The sequence below is a fragment of the Colias eurytheme genome, chromosome 28, assembly GCF_061535395.1.
Source record: "Colias eurytheme isolate Ceu_HAF_F1 chromosome 28, ilColEury1 Martin Lab GWU primary, whole genome shotgun sequence".
NCBI classification, from domain to species: Eukaryota; Metazoa; Arthropoda; class Insecta; order Lepidoptera; family Pieridae; genus Colias; species Colias eurytheme.
In genome coordinates, this window is record NC_143007.1 from 1,542,725 (window position 1) to 1,559,915 (window position 17,191).

The following is a 17,191-nucleotide window of genomic DNA, read 5'->3' on the forward strand; positions in this document are numbered from 1 at the left end:
TCAAATTAGGACATCTAAAAATATTATTTACATAATAATACTATAATTATTACTATTTGTAATTAATTGGTTATGATATCGCATCATTTTATTACTATATGACTTGACTTTTATTAAAACCTGACTGTCTTACCACAAAAACTTTAGAAGCGCGGGTTCTCTTTAATCTGGTTTTGTCGTATTTCACATATTATACAACTATTAAAGTAACAAATACCTGGTTTAAAGTTAGACTGTGTTTAAATAGTTTTGTGGTAAGACCATGAATTTTTAGCCGGCTACTCACGTACCTGCCTCAGGGGCAATATTGGAACAATCTCGGTTGCACGGCGGTCAGAGCAATTTCAGCTGTTCTCTAAATTGCCCCCGCTTGCCTATACACATTACAATTAAGGAGCCAATGAAGGGTGCAATTCCAATATTGCCCCTGCTGGAGGTACGTGAGTATCCGGCTTTAGAAGAATAAAAACTTTATTTTTTATACTTATTATAGTTACTAAATAATAATAACAATAAATTACCCATAATTAATATTTACAAAACAGGAACTATAATTTCTAATCGCTAATTACAATAAATAAGAACGAACATATTCTTATAACTATCAAATAAATATCTATATTATAATAACTATAATATAATTAAGTTTATGGATTCATACATCAGATTTGATGGGATATTTGAAATTGTGTTTCTACTTAAATGGAGAGGTACAAAGTAATATAACTTAATGAAACTTAAGCATTTAACATAATAATCAAAACCCAGAGCCATTTCTCATAATACTGTGAGATACCACAATATATGGGATGCCATAACAGAATTTCTACTATCTTGCATTTGACAACCACATTACGTAACACACATCCCCATAATAATATAAATCACTGTGTGCCACATGACACAAATCTCGACATGATATCCTCTATGTTGCACTCTACGTGAAACTCTTCATGACATTCTCCACGTGACTCTCTACATGACACTCTCCAAATGATACTTGCTCTAATGGCCGTTCCCAATATCGTATCTATCTTAGGTTTGACCCTACTAAAGATAGAAAATGCTATCTATCTTTTGTTTTGGCATCCCAATAAGCTTACTAGCGATAAGTTAACCTATCTCTGATCGCTATGTATCGTCTGGAGGACTAACTGCTTACTATAGGTATATTTTTCTCTTTGAATTTGTCTATTTGAGCGTCCCAATAAAGTTTTGACAGCTGTCAGCCAGTAATGGCCGTTCCCAACATCGTATCTATCTTACGATAGATAGAACCTTACTAGCTATCGGAGATAGCTGTCTATCTATAACTTATAGATTAAATATTGGGAACGGCCATTAATATTCTTCTTTACATCTACGTGACACTGATCCCTCTACGTGCACTCTCTACATGTCTCTCTCTACTTAATACTCTATATGTTCCATCTACATGTCCCACTCTTCATGTCTCTATACAACTCTATATCTCTACACAACTACGTAACACTAATCTCTTCATCCTCGCTCTCAGTGACCGTGCTATGATTGTAGAGTCCCTGCGCCATGAGCTGCAGCGCGAGCGGGTTGCGTTGGCCCGACGCCTTCTTGATCTTGGCGCGTTTGTTCTGGAACCAGATCTTGATCTGCGCCTCCGCCAGCCCGAGCTCCGCGGCCAGCGCCTGCCGCCGTCGCTCGGTGAGGTAGCGGTTCTCTGCGAACTCGTGCTGCAACAAACATACAGATACAGGCTACTGATATAGGTGCTACACAGTGATGAATAAGCTATAGGGCTATACAGATAGTTGCAGAGTTCGTAAGATAGACAAAGTTAGCAAAGCCTGATAGAGAGCAAATATACGGATAGTTGCAAACAGGGACTACATAGATAGTGTTGCTACCGCTGTGTCAGGTAGCAGTTCCTGGCAAACCCGTGCTGCAAGAGGAAATATGTCGCAATTTGCAAATAAGGACTACGGAGTAGCTATCGATTATGAATAGGGTCTAAAGAGTTGGTATTGCACTTTGACACCAGTGACTACAGAGTTTAGTTCCGAATTGAACTTTGAACAGAAGCCTTATCTTTAAAAACAGTGACTTAAAGCTACCGCTTTATTCAACTCTTCTATGGGATAACTTGAGATCGGCAACAACACAACAACATTCACTTAAATTAGCACCTTACTCCGTCGCAATAATGCTCAAATTCAATTCTATCGCTCATTAGAAAACTCTGCTTTACACGCAGGCATCACACAAATATTTGCCACGGGTGGGAATCGAACCCACGACCTCTGGCTTGGAAGGCAGGGCCACTGCCAACCAAGCCAACCGGTCAGTCAAATTGTTTATTGTAATCAATATTTACCTTTAATCTAGCGAGTTGTGCTGCACTAAACGCCGTTCTTGGTCTCTTCTCTTCCGCTGTCATCTTCTTCTTCATTCTTCTACTTCTGGGACCTGTTAACAAAGAAAACGAACTATTAAAGAGTAGACTGTACATATTACTATAGTAGTTTAAAATACTAGGCGATTGATAAATATAACCAAAAACACACTTTTTTAATGTTTAGAAAAATTTATTCAAAGACCCTAAACTTGAAAAAAAATCAGATTGTCCAATAATGAGCAAATATATTTCATAATTCATATCATAATTACATTTTTTTTTTTTTTTAAATTCCCTTAATTTTATAGGTCATAGGCATTTTGCTTAAATCACATTCCTTGATAACAATCATTTATAATTACAACTAAATGTGACAGTTACACTAATTACGAATAAATTAAACTATAGGTAATTACAATCTCAAAAAGTTCGTATAATAAAAACATGAAGTAATTGCGTAACGATAAGAATCAAAGTTGGAATTTAAAAGTGCTTAAATCAAGTTACAATCTTTGCTTAGAATCTAAGTAGACAGTCCGTGTGTAATATATTTGAAGGCGGTGAAAAGCGATTACAGACTACACATTCGCCAACTTTTTTCAGAACCTGGAACGTTGCCAGACAGAAAAATATTGTTGCATGAAGGTTGAATATGAAAATCCAAATGACCATTAAAACAAATTGCTTTTCGAATACGCCATAAACGTTTTTCGAATAAAATAAATACCTACGTATGATTCTGAATAAATTATGATAATTTGACACATTTATTGTTATAAAAATCAGCTGTCAAAAATAATAGCAGATTCTCAATAGTATTTCACAGACAATTCACGAACAGAAGTTAACTATTTAATCTTATCTGTGGTCGGAATTTATTTGACACGCAATAACAAACGATAAAGCACTTTCAATTAACGTCATCAAAGCACAGATTAGCCTGAATTATAGTTGACTTATGGCGTTTTAATCGCGATTTCAAATAAGAACACGTATTCGAATTTTATTCCTCTGTTTTATGGTTGACTTTTGTTTGAAGACAGCTTTTAAATTTAGAACGGGGCTATTAAAGAAAACTGGATTTTATTGCATTTAGAATAGAACAGGAAATGGTGTAAACAAATCTTGTGGAGCGGAAAATAGGGAGAATTTTCCGTGAAATAAAAAATTTATACTAACGCCTTGGGATAGAGTTTATTTTTGTATGGCAATTGGTTATGGCACAGGGCCGTTTATCACCCGATAAAATGGTTGGTAATTTTTTTTATTCGCGTTTTTAATTAAACAAACGTTGGTAACGACCAGCAATGTTTTGGGGTTTCGTGAAAAATGTTAGAAGTGTTGCCAACCTCCGCGAACTTGGACAGTTTAAAAATCGATTCTTTTTCTTTTTAAAATTCTTCACACGACAGACGACGTTAATCTATCACTAATATTATAAAGCTGAAGAGTTTGTTTGTTTGTTTGAACGAGCTATTATCAGGAACTACTATGCGGGTGAAACCGCGGGGAACAGCTAGTAGTTAGTAAATTAAAAAGCGGTGATAAATACAGTGTAATACAGAAATAAATGTACCAACAAGATTAGTTGAGGGATAATTTTAATTGCTGGCAACATTACATTTTAATTGCCGCGAACTCTAAGTGTTGCCAATTACAAATGTAATGAATTTGTTTGGGACAAATAAATTGTAGCTTAACGACTGTTTGGGGTTTTCGCTGACAATATAGTTGTTTTATTTGTCGTGTGTTTGTTCATGCAGTGAAAGGCTTTTAAAACGCAATGGTATATACCATTTTGTTAATTAATATTATATATTATCTATTAATTATCAAAAAGTATTGTTGAGTGAAATACAATGTGTAGGTATACTAATTACTTTTAGGCTATATCTACATATTAGTTACTAAGTTATATATTATTTTAATTTTGTATTAAAATTGATAAATCGTTGCGTTCTTTTTAAAGTGAAACTTTTATTACATCGTCTCAAACTTTTTGGTCTGTGTAGCGCACCGTCACGCGACCTGCGCTACACAAAGCAGTGTTCGGAACCGTTCGAACAGTTTCACTTTTACCGTGGTTTCATAAAACCACACAACATTTTTTTTTACTTTTAAGTTTTTAATATACATAACGAGATTTTATTTTTACTAGTATTTTTATCAAAAATATGCTTTGATAGAAATTTCAAATTACTAACTTTTAATACAGTTAGACATTATTTACAGATTATTTATAAAATAAATTAAGCATGAAAATGATAAAAAATAGTTTTATAAACACATACAAATCCAGGAGCATAAGCTAGTATTAATCATTCCATAATAATCGCCAATAATATAATGATTTACGTAAAAATAGTAATTTGACCAGAATCACGGGTAATCGGTATATTGCGTGCGTAGAATTTTATAAATGACCCAATATTTGGAATAACTATGGGTTAAAAATAATTATTTTAATATTGTAATTGTTTATATGTAATGATTAGGTAAATACATAATTGTTAATTAAAAATTATTAAACAATTATTGATATTGTATAGAAATTAGAAACCGATTGGATTTATTTTAAGCTATAAAAAGAGTGCATATTTCCCTGTACATTTTATAAAATATACGATTAAACTAGTAATTACCCTGGTTTCACCCTAATGACAAATAATAAAAAAAATATATATAGGTACCTAACTACCTACTACCTACTACCTAGTCCTTCTTATTATCTATGTTATGGTTAAGTAGCAGAGATCTTTTTAATTGTAAAATAAAAATAAATTAATAATAAATTAATTAGCAAATTCGTCATCTATAATTATGTGACGTCACCAAACGTCACGAAGAATACATTTTAATTCAAACCTCAAATGGGATTAGTAATATTGTAATGGTTGAAAGTAAATATGACTTTTTGCATAATAACTCTCCCTATTTTAGCCGGTGTGAATTTTTATTGGTAAAAAACAGACATACATACAAATTATGTTAGGGTTGTACCTCGTAACTTGTTTTGTAACACCCCTTGAAAACGCGTAATTTTTCTCACCCCTATGTATAAAAAAATCAAGTGCGAAGTTATTTTAAAATCAACTCTATTATTTTATAAATAGAGTTCAAAATAGCATGTCTAGTTGCTACACTTACGTTTGATTTTGAATTAAAAATAAGAACAAGGGATATTCGTTTTTATAGCATTGGAATAGAGTTCAATAACGCTTGTGTTTGTTTAATGTAGAAGTCATGCATTGAAAACGCAAAGAGACGGAGATGTATGAGGATTGGATGTGGTATTTTAATACAATCTGATTAAGTACTTTAACAATGGTGTGAAAACCGTAATATTCGAACGTTTTTGTTTGGGTAATACTTCAATTTTATGGATCTTTTTACATGGTAAAGCTTTGACATTATCATTTATCTCATAATATTTTCAACTTACTAAATAGGTATTGCAATATTATATGAAGAAATAACGCAATTTTCTAAAGATTTTTAACAATACTCTAAAGTATTATTTTGCCATACAAGTCACATTCCCTTTAAATCTTTTCCACTAATGCCGCATCCACATTTCCTACACCGCGATCACCGTGAACGGAACAAAACGTTAAGGCGGGACCACACGCGCGCAGATTGTTATCACCAGTGTACACTCGGCTTAATAGATTCTTAGTGTTACGCGGATGTATAGAAAATGGAAGCGATTTAAGATTTGAATTTTTTTTTAATACAATAATTTTCGATAAAAATTTAACGAATTAAATAAGTAGTTCTAGTGAGAATGTAATAGTTTATATAGATAATATTATAAATGCGAAAGTAACTCTGTCTGTCTGTCTGTTACTCAATCACGCCTAAACTACTGAACCAATTTGAATGAAATTTGGTATGGAGATATTTTGATACCCGAGAAAGGACATAGGCTACATTTTATTGCGAAATATGTACCACGGGCGAAGCCGGGGCGGACCACTAGTAGTTTATATGGGAACGAAAAATCAAAACCTTAACCAAATGGCAAATTGCAATCAAATTGATTCAGTAGTTTTCGTATTGAAAAAAAATCTTATCATAGTGAAATACAGGCTAACAGCTACGCTAACTTTGACGGAACTTTCCTTTACTGAAAGCTGATGCTCGTATTAGGAATTTAGGAGTAACTTAAATGAGTTAAACTCTAATTGGAAAACAGAAAAAAAAATTGTAGAATGATTTTTTGACACGAAAAGACCTTGAAACATACTAATCACTTTACATCGAAATGATGCACCAAAAATGATATCCTCCCACCAATTGATAAACCAAAGCATTTAATCAACAAAAAGCGAAGCCCACCAAAACAGATAAAATCAAGTTATTAGCGAATTCTTTACAATAAAAACCATTTGCAAAAAGCATTCAGCAAGGTGGGCCGTTCCGAGTACACGAGTGATGTACGTCGTGTCGATGAATTATTTATCGATAGTTTTTTTTTGTCGATGAACATCCGACGGGGGCTTTTTGTTGTGTTGGACTATTTTTAGATGATTTAATAGTGGATACTTTTGTATTTTTTTATTGAGGCGAGTGTTAAAATACAGAAACTTATTGGAGAGGTGACGAATAATATTTAAATATATTTAAAGTAAGTATTGCGTTTCAATATAAGCTAGCTTTCCTTTTCGTTTAAAAAAGATTATGATTTGGTTTCCCGTCGCATTTTTATTTTAAATACCTACATATTATCTGCTGCTACTGTTAAAGTTTAAAAAGATATAGGTTTCTACCTTCTCTAGCAGTAAATATAAATACTAGATCTGTATTATATTTAGCTTATAGAAATCTAAAAGTCTATTAAATAAAATTTTCAAAGAAAATAATAAATAAAACAAGCACTACACTAACAGGAAGGAAAAATATCATTTACTAATTATATCGATAAGTACCTACCAACACTAAACCAAAAAATTCGGTAATAAAGAATAATTACAAAAATGTACGCGCAATAATTCGAACGTTGTCGTTTAATTGAACTGGTTATCGATAGTCGTTTTGAATGATTTTCGTTTAGTGATGTACACATTCAAATATCTTATCGATAGTTCGAATTTAATATTTAATTCGACTATACGAATACAATGATATGAGCAAAAGTTATCTTTTTTTGTAGCTTTTTTCCAGATTTATACCTTTTTATTCAACTTCTAGATAAGTGCTGTTTAGCTTATCTGTCAGTTAATTAACAAATCTTATAAAAAATATCCTTCATTAACTCTTATTCTCATATTGTTTTCATCGTTAATTAAGCAACTATGTAAGTAAATGTATAATTTATGACGCAGTTATATGTGAATTAATGGCGGTGCATTTCTCGAATTCTATTCAAATGAACGCCATATTAAATAACTAATGTCGTAAAATTTGATCTAAAAATATTAATTAAACAATGTTAGTAAGTGGGTTTAATAAATCTTGTTTGAATGATCAGTCAATTTTATTTAATTTTAACTAAAAAATAAATCTATAAAATCGAATGGGTAAATTTAAATAAGGGACCCGTTACAACAATTTTTCCAGTTCAGCTGCTTAAAATACCTATAATAAAAAAAAGACGGGTTGCACTGGGGGAGTGCCGGCAGAAGTGAAAACTTGATTATTAACGTTCAGCATGTTTGATATTTTGGAATAGTATCCGTCTTACGCATGGAATATAAGGGCTAAAAAAAACAAAAAAAAATCCGTCTTACGCTTTTTCGATTAGGCCACGTGTCCTGACGCGAGTTTAAGATTTTATACCCAACGCCGCTTAAGAAGTTTTCACTTCAAAAACTTGCTAAAACACGCTTTAATAAGAAAGTATTATCACCGATCCTTATTTAGTATACAAAGTTAGAATTAAATCTGTTCGTTTAAAGTCAAAATCGAGTCTAAGAAGTCGGTTACAAAACTACAGGTGAAGCCAATAAAAGCGTGTTGAAAATTCCAACCTAGGAACGGTAGAACATCCATCATAAAAAGCCATATTATTCAGAACTCACTCTAATGAGTGTTTCTTCGTATTAACACCAGTAATTTTGCATTAATTGCATTTTCTCTAGTAACACGATAAATGGAACCATTTGTTATCATAACATTAGCACACAATGATATTCCGTTACATAAATGTTTTAATTATACGCCATTTTAAAGTTAACGTCTTATTTTCCCGCCACGATTGATAGAGCATAGTTTTTGTGAACTAATGAAATAGAAAAATTTACGATTGTAAAAAAAATTGTTCTAGATATAGTTTAGTTTATGCACTAATAGTTTGAAAGTAAAATCGTGTTTTTTACTAAAATTAATTGGTTTTATTAATTATTGTTATTGTTACATGTGTTTTATTCGTTTGTTTTTATTTAGTTCGATTGGATTGTTGTTTCTGCGGTGCGTGATATTGAATGTACATATTGATTCAAATCCATATTTATAATCATTATTTTAAATGTTTAGTCTGTCTGTCTGGGTGTTACGCTTTTAAGGTCAAAACACAGATTTAATGAAATTTGAAATGAAAATAGTTCTTAATCTAAGGTTAAACATAGGCTACATTTTTAATTGAAAATTTTAGAAATAGGTATGAATGAAACAAATTTCCCACAGTTTTGGCAGGTAAAACCGCGGAACACAGCTAGTTGTTAAAAAGCTTCACATTTAAAAGATGTTTAATAAGTAAATTTCCAGTAATAAAAGCAATTATAAAACTGCCTCGGTATAAAGTTTTATACCATAACGAAGGTCATAGTAATTTAATTATTACGGCGATCGAAATATATGATAATATGCGAGAAATTGTGCAATAACTTAAGTTAATAACTTAATTAAGTTCCATAAAATTAATGGCTATATTTTACTTCTAAGTGTACGGTAATTACCAATTTATATCTGATTTTTTAAAGATTCTATGTTATAAATGGATGGAAATTAATAATTGATCTGTATTGAGTTTTCACAATTCACATTTTTTGTGTTATTTATCATTTGTGGTTTTTTTTTTTAAATTTACTTTATCATATTTTCAGGATCATCCGATATCAGTGTTTTACAACAAAGATAATACGAAAACTTGTAAATTTTATACTGAGATGATATTATCAAACAAATAAATGTTTTTTAAATAGCAACAACAAGTCTGATTTTAATACCTAGTAATAATGTAGTAGGTACGCATTCGACATTTTTGTACCCACATATTATATCCATACAAGGTAATATTATCGACATCAGTAAAGTTTTTATCGATATACCCTATTCTTATCGATATTTCCGCCAGCACATCACTAGCTTCCCTGTAAAAGCGCCTGTCACAGTAGCGAGAAGGAGTGACAATTAAAAAGTTAGTTTTGTACAGTTGTTAAGACAAGTGGATATTAATTAAATATATATTTTTTTTGTATTAAATCTCAATACCTTCTCTATAATATATAAAATTCTCATGTCACAATGATAGTTACCATACTCCTCCGAAACGGCTGGACCTATTCTCATGAGATTTTGTGTATCGGGTAGGTCTGAGATTCGGACATCTATTTTTGAATAAACTAAGTGAAAAAAGTATTTTGAGCAATTTTACCTCCAAGGGGATAAAATAGGAGATGAAAGTAACCATGAAAATTTGTCTTTTCCATGCAGGTAAAGCTGCGGGCAACAGCTAGTTAATCGTATAAAGAAACAATGTATTGTATCTAATTAAAACCTATTATGTTAAATTAAACATTTGTATCCATTATACTTTTATTTACAAAGTAATAATACTTTGAGACGGATATTAGAATGAATGAATTAATAATCGTTCATAGTTGTTACAATTACCTACATCCTACCATAGTATAAAGAGAACAAGTAGGCCGTCTCTGTTTAGGAGCGCAAGATACCTAAACTCGCGAGGCGCAGGGTTGTCACTTGTCACGTTGATGTCTAATAAATCACTACATAGCATAAAACAAAGTCGCTTTCTCTGTCCCTATGTCCCTATGCATGCGTAAGTAAGATTTTGATGCGGTTTTTTTAATAGATAGAGTGATTCAAGAGGAAGGTTTTAGTATATAATTTATTATGTTTTAGACAAAGCGACCAAAGCCGCAGGCGGTAAGCTAGTAATTGTATAAACAAACACTGACCGCTCACAGCAGCGCGCCCCTAACAAGACCGGTTCATGAGATGGAACCGAGCGTCGTTGTGTGCGTGCGTCAAGCTTGCTCACGTACAAACGGCGCGATGTACCTTTGTTCGAAGATAACTTACGTGTTCTCTTTATACTATGGTGCTACTAGGTTTATTGTAATGGGTTCATTAGAATATTAAAACCATTAAAACGCGATTTCTGAATAAAAACAAGAGAACTTTTTTGTATCAACATCTATATGTATTAACCAGTTGGTTGATTGTGTCGACCCTGAATAACATTAAAATTGATATAGCTACTAGCTATCTACTGGTGAAATGATATTCAAAATTGGTTCAGTAGTTTCAGAGCTTAGTGTAATCAAAAATATGTGCATGTGTATAAGTGTGCCTTTTTCGCAGTCGGTTAATAAATAATAAGTGATAAGATTTTAATGATTTTTCACACAGATACTTTAAACAAGGATTAATATTATAATTTTCCCAAAAAAGGACAAGTAAATTATTTTATTGTAGGTATTCTTAAATTAATAAAATAATAAAAACACTTCTCTCACCGCCAGTACAGAGGTTTTATAGTACAGACAGACCAAAAATGGAGTGACGGTGCCTAAAGACTACCACCTGGTTGAAATTGTTCAGAGTTTATATAGACCGGTGGTTCAGTGGTTATACAGGTAGTTGGTTCTATTCTATTCAGTGCAGTAAAACTGCAGTTTGTTTGTATGTTACTCTGTCATAAACTACTGAGCGGTTTTAATGATACTTGACAGTGTAAGTTGTAACTTAAGTACAATAATACCTACTTATATATAAAAAAGCTTGCTTTTTCAGAATAAATATGTAGAAATCAAGCGACTTTATTAAAACAAAAGATATCTACCTACTGTTAAAATTGTAAAGATACCCAATAAATCAAAATCTGTTCACGCGTTCACGAGATTCAAGAATAAATAAACTTAGGTAGGTACTTAAAACATTATAAAGTGTCGCGCAATAAAAAAAAGAACAAACATTCTGGAACGTTTTACTTTTAAAATTCAAAAATCGAATCACATTTCCAATATGGCGCGCAAACTAGATCGAATATGTCGTTAAATGATTTAATTAGTCACTAGATTTGTGATATTACGTAAAACCAGACCATTACATACCTGATTAAGATATTTCATTTTAAATTCAAATAAACCTGTTATTTTATTAGCTAATTTTCTGTTACATTTGGTTGTATATGATTTTGTATCAATTTATTAGTTAGGTTAGGTTAGATTTGAAAAAATAATTTCGGTGTTAGATAGCGCCTTTATCGAGGAAGGCTTATAGGCTATATCATCACGATAAGACCAACAGGAGCGGAGCCACGCGGGTGAAACGACGGGGCGCAGCTAGTTAGAAAATAAGCCTTCTGTAGGTTTAATATTATTAATTAACTAGCGGTCCGCCCTGGCTTCGCCCGTGGTACATGTTTACGTTTTCTCTACATAAGAACCATCCTCGTACTTCAAGGAATATAATAAAAAAAGAATTATCGAAATCGGTTCAGCCGTTCTCGAGTTATGCGCTTACCAACACATTTTGCGATTCATTTTTATTTATAAAGAGAAGATCTAATATTTAACGAAAGATGCAAAGTAAAAACCTATATTTTACCTGACAACTCTACATCAACTAAAAATCCTATTAAAACCAGTGTACCCGTTTACAAAATACATATTATGACACGACCTCTCAAAACTCGTTCCAAAAACGCAAGGTCAACGCCCTTTTGACACTTCAAGATAAAACTACGATGACAGCTGTCAAGACAAGAATAAGTGAACATTGGAAAAAACAAAACAGGCACTTCCGGTTAGAATTTTTTTTATGTTGATTTTAAAAAGCTTTTATGATTTATGATGGTATTTTTCGCGCGTTGAAATCTACACTATATTGCTTGGACGCCATGTTGAATTTAGTTTGACGTGACAGTCTATTACAAAATCAATCAATACAATATTCATTATTCATTTAATATATATTTTGTGAATTTACAATTAGTTTAGCTGGAACATACTAAAAGTATTTCCTTCCCATGTTAATCAAGTTATTTTACCTGTATATACCTATATAATCTATACTAATATTATAAAGCTGAAGAATTTGTTTGTTTGTACGCGATAATCTCAGGAACTACTGATCCGATTTGAAAAATTCTTTCGGTGTTAGATAGCCCATTTATCGAGGAAGGCTATATGTTATAATCAAACTAAGACAAATGCAAAAGCGGAGCAATGCGGGTAAAACCGCGAGGCACAGCTTTTATAAGATAATGAACAAGTATAGGTACTGAAAAAACAAGGGCCTTAAAATAGTAGGTACATACTATCTACTGACGTACTGATAATAATATAAAAAAAAAACAAATATATGTCACTCAACCAATCAAATATTAACTAAAACTCAGACATTCACATCACACCCAACACCCTATCTATACGAATTACCATACAATAAAAGCAAATGTCAATAAATATTGACTCAAGATATAACTATTGTCATATTCATAACCTCCAACAGTCATAATGACAGCTACTTTTTTTTCTTGACAGCCGTTTTTTTCTTGACAGCCCGCCGCGCCATTGAAAAAAAAAATGTTTTTTTAATCAATTATTTACAAAAGAGCATGATAGGAATGATATCTATACTTTTTTTACGTCAATTCTATTTAGAATCTTATTAAGATTTGTTAAATATTCAAAAAAATATTGACTTTTTTAAGAGCATAGGCACAGTCTTGGTAGTTGGTACACAATACACATAGACAGCATACTTACACCGTATTATTATTTCCCGCACAACTGCCGATAATTTAAATGGTTACCTTTTGTATCTACCTACTCCAAGCTTCGTTTATTTTAAACTTCTATAAGGAACGATTACCTAATCAATAAGGTTAAGTTTTTAATCAATCTACCTATAAACAGATTTAAACGTTAATATTCATATCAAATACTCAAGAAAGGTAATATTTTATATCATAACTAGCGGTCCGCCCCGGCTTCGCCCGTGGTACATATGAAAAATAGATGTTGGCCGATTCTCAGACTTACCCGATATGCACAGAAAATTTCATGAGAATCGGTCCACCCGTTTCGGAGAAGTATGCAGACTAACATTGTGACACGAGAATTTTATATATATGTATTAGATATAACGAATATAGATTATTATTGACAAATAAGTAAATATTATCAAATTCCAATATTTCTGACGGAAATCCTTAGAGCGGCTTTCATATTGGTATTTGGCCCATGCCTTGTTACGTCAAACGATTAAAAAAAACAATTGCCTAAATTTGGCGCTAAAATTGACAGTTAATTTTTATTTTTTCGTATTTAATTACGGATAAATGTAGGTTATAACTGAGGGCGTTTGGTTTTAAATAATATTTAAATATTTATTAGTTATTTTAGAATATATAAACTAATAAGAAACTGTGAAAAACTTGAAAGCTAGAAATCGCCATAATTAAAATCATTGATAAAATTTGTAGGCGCATTCTAAAATTCTTGCATTACAAAACAAATCCAAAATTCTTTCCCTTAAAAAAAGCTTTAATTATCCCTAATTATATACTGTTTTAATAAAAATACGCAATACGGGTTTCTAGATTTTTTATAAGTTTTTGTTGTTAACATTCTTACATTATAATTGAACAAGATAAAGCTATTAATTACTTTTAATTACCCACATTTATGTAGAAGTCATTAGACTGGCAATACTGGTATAGAAATAATATTAACATTGATTAATTAACAGGCCACCCTCGCTTTATAATTTTTACCTCAAAGAGAAATGTCTATGATATTAAAAAACTAGGAGAAAGTATATTTTAAAGAAAAAGTCGAAAAAATCCAATATGAATTCTGTAATTAGGATTTTACAATTGTGCCTAGGTATTTCAGAATAAATCGATCAAAAGTATTAAATCACTAGCTTTCCGCCCGCGGCTTCGCCGCGTTTTAAATGAAAAACCCGCATTGTTTCCGTTTCTGTGGGATTCATCCCGGAAATCACCTAGGTATCCTATGTGCTAATCCAAGTTACCCTCTATATGTGTGCTAAATTTCATTGTAATCGGTTCAGTAGTATTTGCGTGAAAGAGTAACAAACACACACACATCCTCACAACTTTCGCATTTATAATATTAGTAGGATTAAATGTTTTCTTACGAAAAATACATAAAATGCACGAATCCATTATAAGTAATAAAATTTTACGAATATTTTGTACGAAAGATAATTTTAATTTAGGTAGCTCTATGAAATTTGATACACTAAGAATAACGGAATTAAGTCATTTCAGTTTTAAAACTCAATCCGTTATAATTTATTTAAATTAGAACATAAAAACTAGAAAAAGGTACCTATCTAGATTATGAATCACATCAAAATGTATCACTATATCATTATGCTTTTAGACCATAAAGATACTAAATGACTATTAGAAACGATATTGTATATTTATCGACATTTTTAAATAATGGAATCTTTTCTTTTGTTAAAAAATCTATAAAAAATGGCCTAAATATAAATCAAATAATAAGCCAATATTCAAAACTAGCGCTCCGCGGACCCGCATTGCTCCGCTCCTGTTGGTCTTAGCGTGATGATATATTGCCTATAGCCTTCCTCTATAAATGGTCTATCTAACACCGATATTTTTTTTAACCGGATCAGTAGTTCCTAAGATTAACGCGTTCAAATAAACAAACTCTTCAGTCTTCAGCTAAATAATATTAGGATAGATAACGCTGAAAACACGTCGATCTGCCAGAACAACCTTATTAGGTAACACACAAAAAAACATTAAAATCGGTCAAGTTAACACTGTGACACGAGTTACTATACCTATGATATACACACAAACATACAAATAAGGAAACGGCAAATTAATTACCAAGAATATATCGTGAAATTGTATGGAATCACATTCTACCTAATGTGTTTTATTGTCAGAATGTAGCGTTTTAAAACATAAATATAATTTCACGTAAACATATCCCCACTTAATTATGACTAATTACTTATTAGTTAACTTCAGAAAACTAAATCATCAAAAATAAGTGGACGAAATAAAAAAATGAACATAAAAAAACATTTTTACAATTTTTCTCCTATGCCATAACCTAGATAATTTCTAATCTATCTAAATGACTATATTACAGATTAATAATTATCTATGATATTAGTATCAAATCATTCTATCAACACGATGAAAGCAAGAACAGACAGATAAACAAAAAGTAAATCAATACAGCATTGTATTGAAACTTACACAAAGAGCAATTAAACTGTGAGAAATCTAATACTTAATTTATTCTGCACTAGCTTTCCGCCCGCGGCTTCGCCCGCTTTGTCTAAAACCTAATAAATTATATACTAAAACCTTCCTCTTGAATCGCTCTATCTATTAAAAAATCCGCGTCAAAATCCGTTGCGTAGTTTTAAAGAATTGAGCATACATAGGGATATAGGGACAGAGAAAGCGACTTTGTTTTATAGGTACATACTATTTAGTGATATAGGTCATTAATAAATTTTTAAATATAGTAGTAATATACTATATAGTAATTATTTTTATGTGCTTTGATTATAATTGATAAAAACTTACCAGAGCTAGGTCTGTCGCTGTATCTCGTACAATACACCCAGGCAGGCCATAGTTGTGTGCCGGACGACGATTGACTGTTCGTATCTGTGCTGTGTGTGGACGCACCACTAGATGAAGAAACTATCGAACTGGCGGAATCCGGCCTTCTTTGCTCTAAACTCTTTGGTACTTCTTTTTCTTTCTGCTCTCCAATGTTGGACACCGTTTGACGTAAGCCACCAAGCGGAGGCAACGAACCAAAATCGTCATGTGATTTCAAAAAATCAAACTTTGAACTAGATTCATACGGTTTGTATAAAATGGAATGATTAGGCCCAGCCGCTTTCGGTCCTTCAATTTTGTTTGTTTTTCGTATTGCGTTCAAACCAAACTCCGGGTGTAGGATATTCGATATTGAGAACGCGATCGGCGCCGTCGGCTGCATTCGTTTTTCTGGCTCGAACCGATCTGGTATTATTGGCTTAACGTCTGGCGTTTCTGGCCTGTAGTAATATTCTTGGTCTGGGCTGGGTGGTGGCGAGTTCGACACTTTGATCGTCCTGTCAAATCTATCTATCGTGGTGCAGGTGTATTGATTTTGGTATTGCATTTGATTCGTATGCAACGCCGGCACGCGCCCGGTGACGGGGCCAGGGCTGTTCGCTTGGTTCGGGCTGCAGCGGTCTTCGAACGCCATGTTTACTTATTACACTAATTACTGTCTCATAACCGATTTGAACTACGAATGGAGCGCGCTTGTCAGATTGAAACGTCAGATGTGACAGCTCAGAGATGCGCTCGCGGCGACGGCCTCTGAGCGACTGAGTGCTTCGCGCCGCAGCGGACACGCCTTCGAACAAATATTGCACCCTTCCCATTCTCTTTTGTAGGCGTAGTCGCGAACACAATTAGGTGTTCTATCTCTTTCTTACGTAGCTAATTTTAAAGTGTTAGAAAGGGACGGGAGCACAATTGATTTTGATTGTTTAGTGGGCTTGGTAGAGATTTGTAATTCAGTTGTAAATTGCTATGGCTCTTTCGTT

General features: G+C 32.5%; 1 protein-coding gene across 1 annotated transcript; it reads right to left on the reverse strand.

The window, feature by feature from the left end:
* Nucleotides 1-1,465: 1,465 nt before the first annotated feature.
* On the reverse strand, nt 1,466-16,968 carry LOC149896464 (segmentation polarity homeobox protein engrailed-like). The gene is made up of 3 exons (XM_090117522.1): nt 16,170-16,968; nt 2,351-2,442; nt 1,466-1,709 (listed from the first exon to the last, which is right to left on the reverse strand). Exons 1-3 carry the CDS (start codon nt 16,843-16,845, stop codon nt 1,482-1,484), a joined length of 996 nt encoding a protein of 331 aa, XP_089973648.1. The 5' UTR covers nt 16,846-16,968; the 3' UTR covers nt 1,466-1,481.
* Between the last annotated feature and the right edge of the window lie 223 nt (nt 16,969-17,191).

What these genes read in the sequence shown, in the direction of transcription:
- LOC149896464 (XM_090117522.1), bottom strand. Translation starts at nt 16,845, where the DNA reads ATGGCGTTCGAAGACCGCTGCAGCCCGAACCAAGCGAACAGCCCTGGC. An exon ending in CAGCGACAGACCTAGCTCTG is followed by an intron (nt 2,443 to 16,169) that starts GTAAGTTTTTAT and finishes CTTTGTTAACAG; the next exon opens with GTCCCAGAAGTAGAAGAATG. An exon ending in CACAACTCGCTAGATTAAAG is followed by an intron (nt 1,710 to 2,350) that starts GTAAATATTGAT and finishes TGTTTGTTGCAG; the next exon opens with CACGAGTTCGCAGAGAACCG.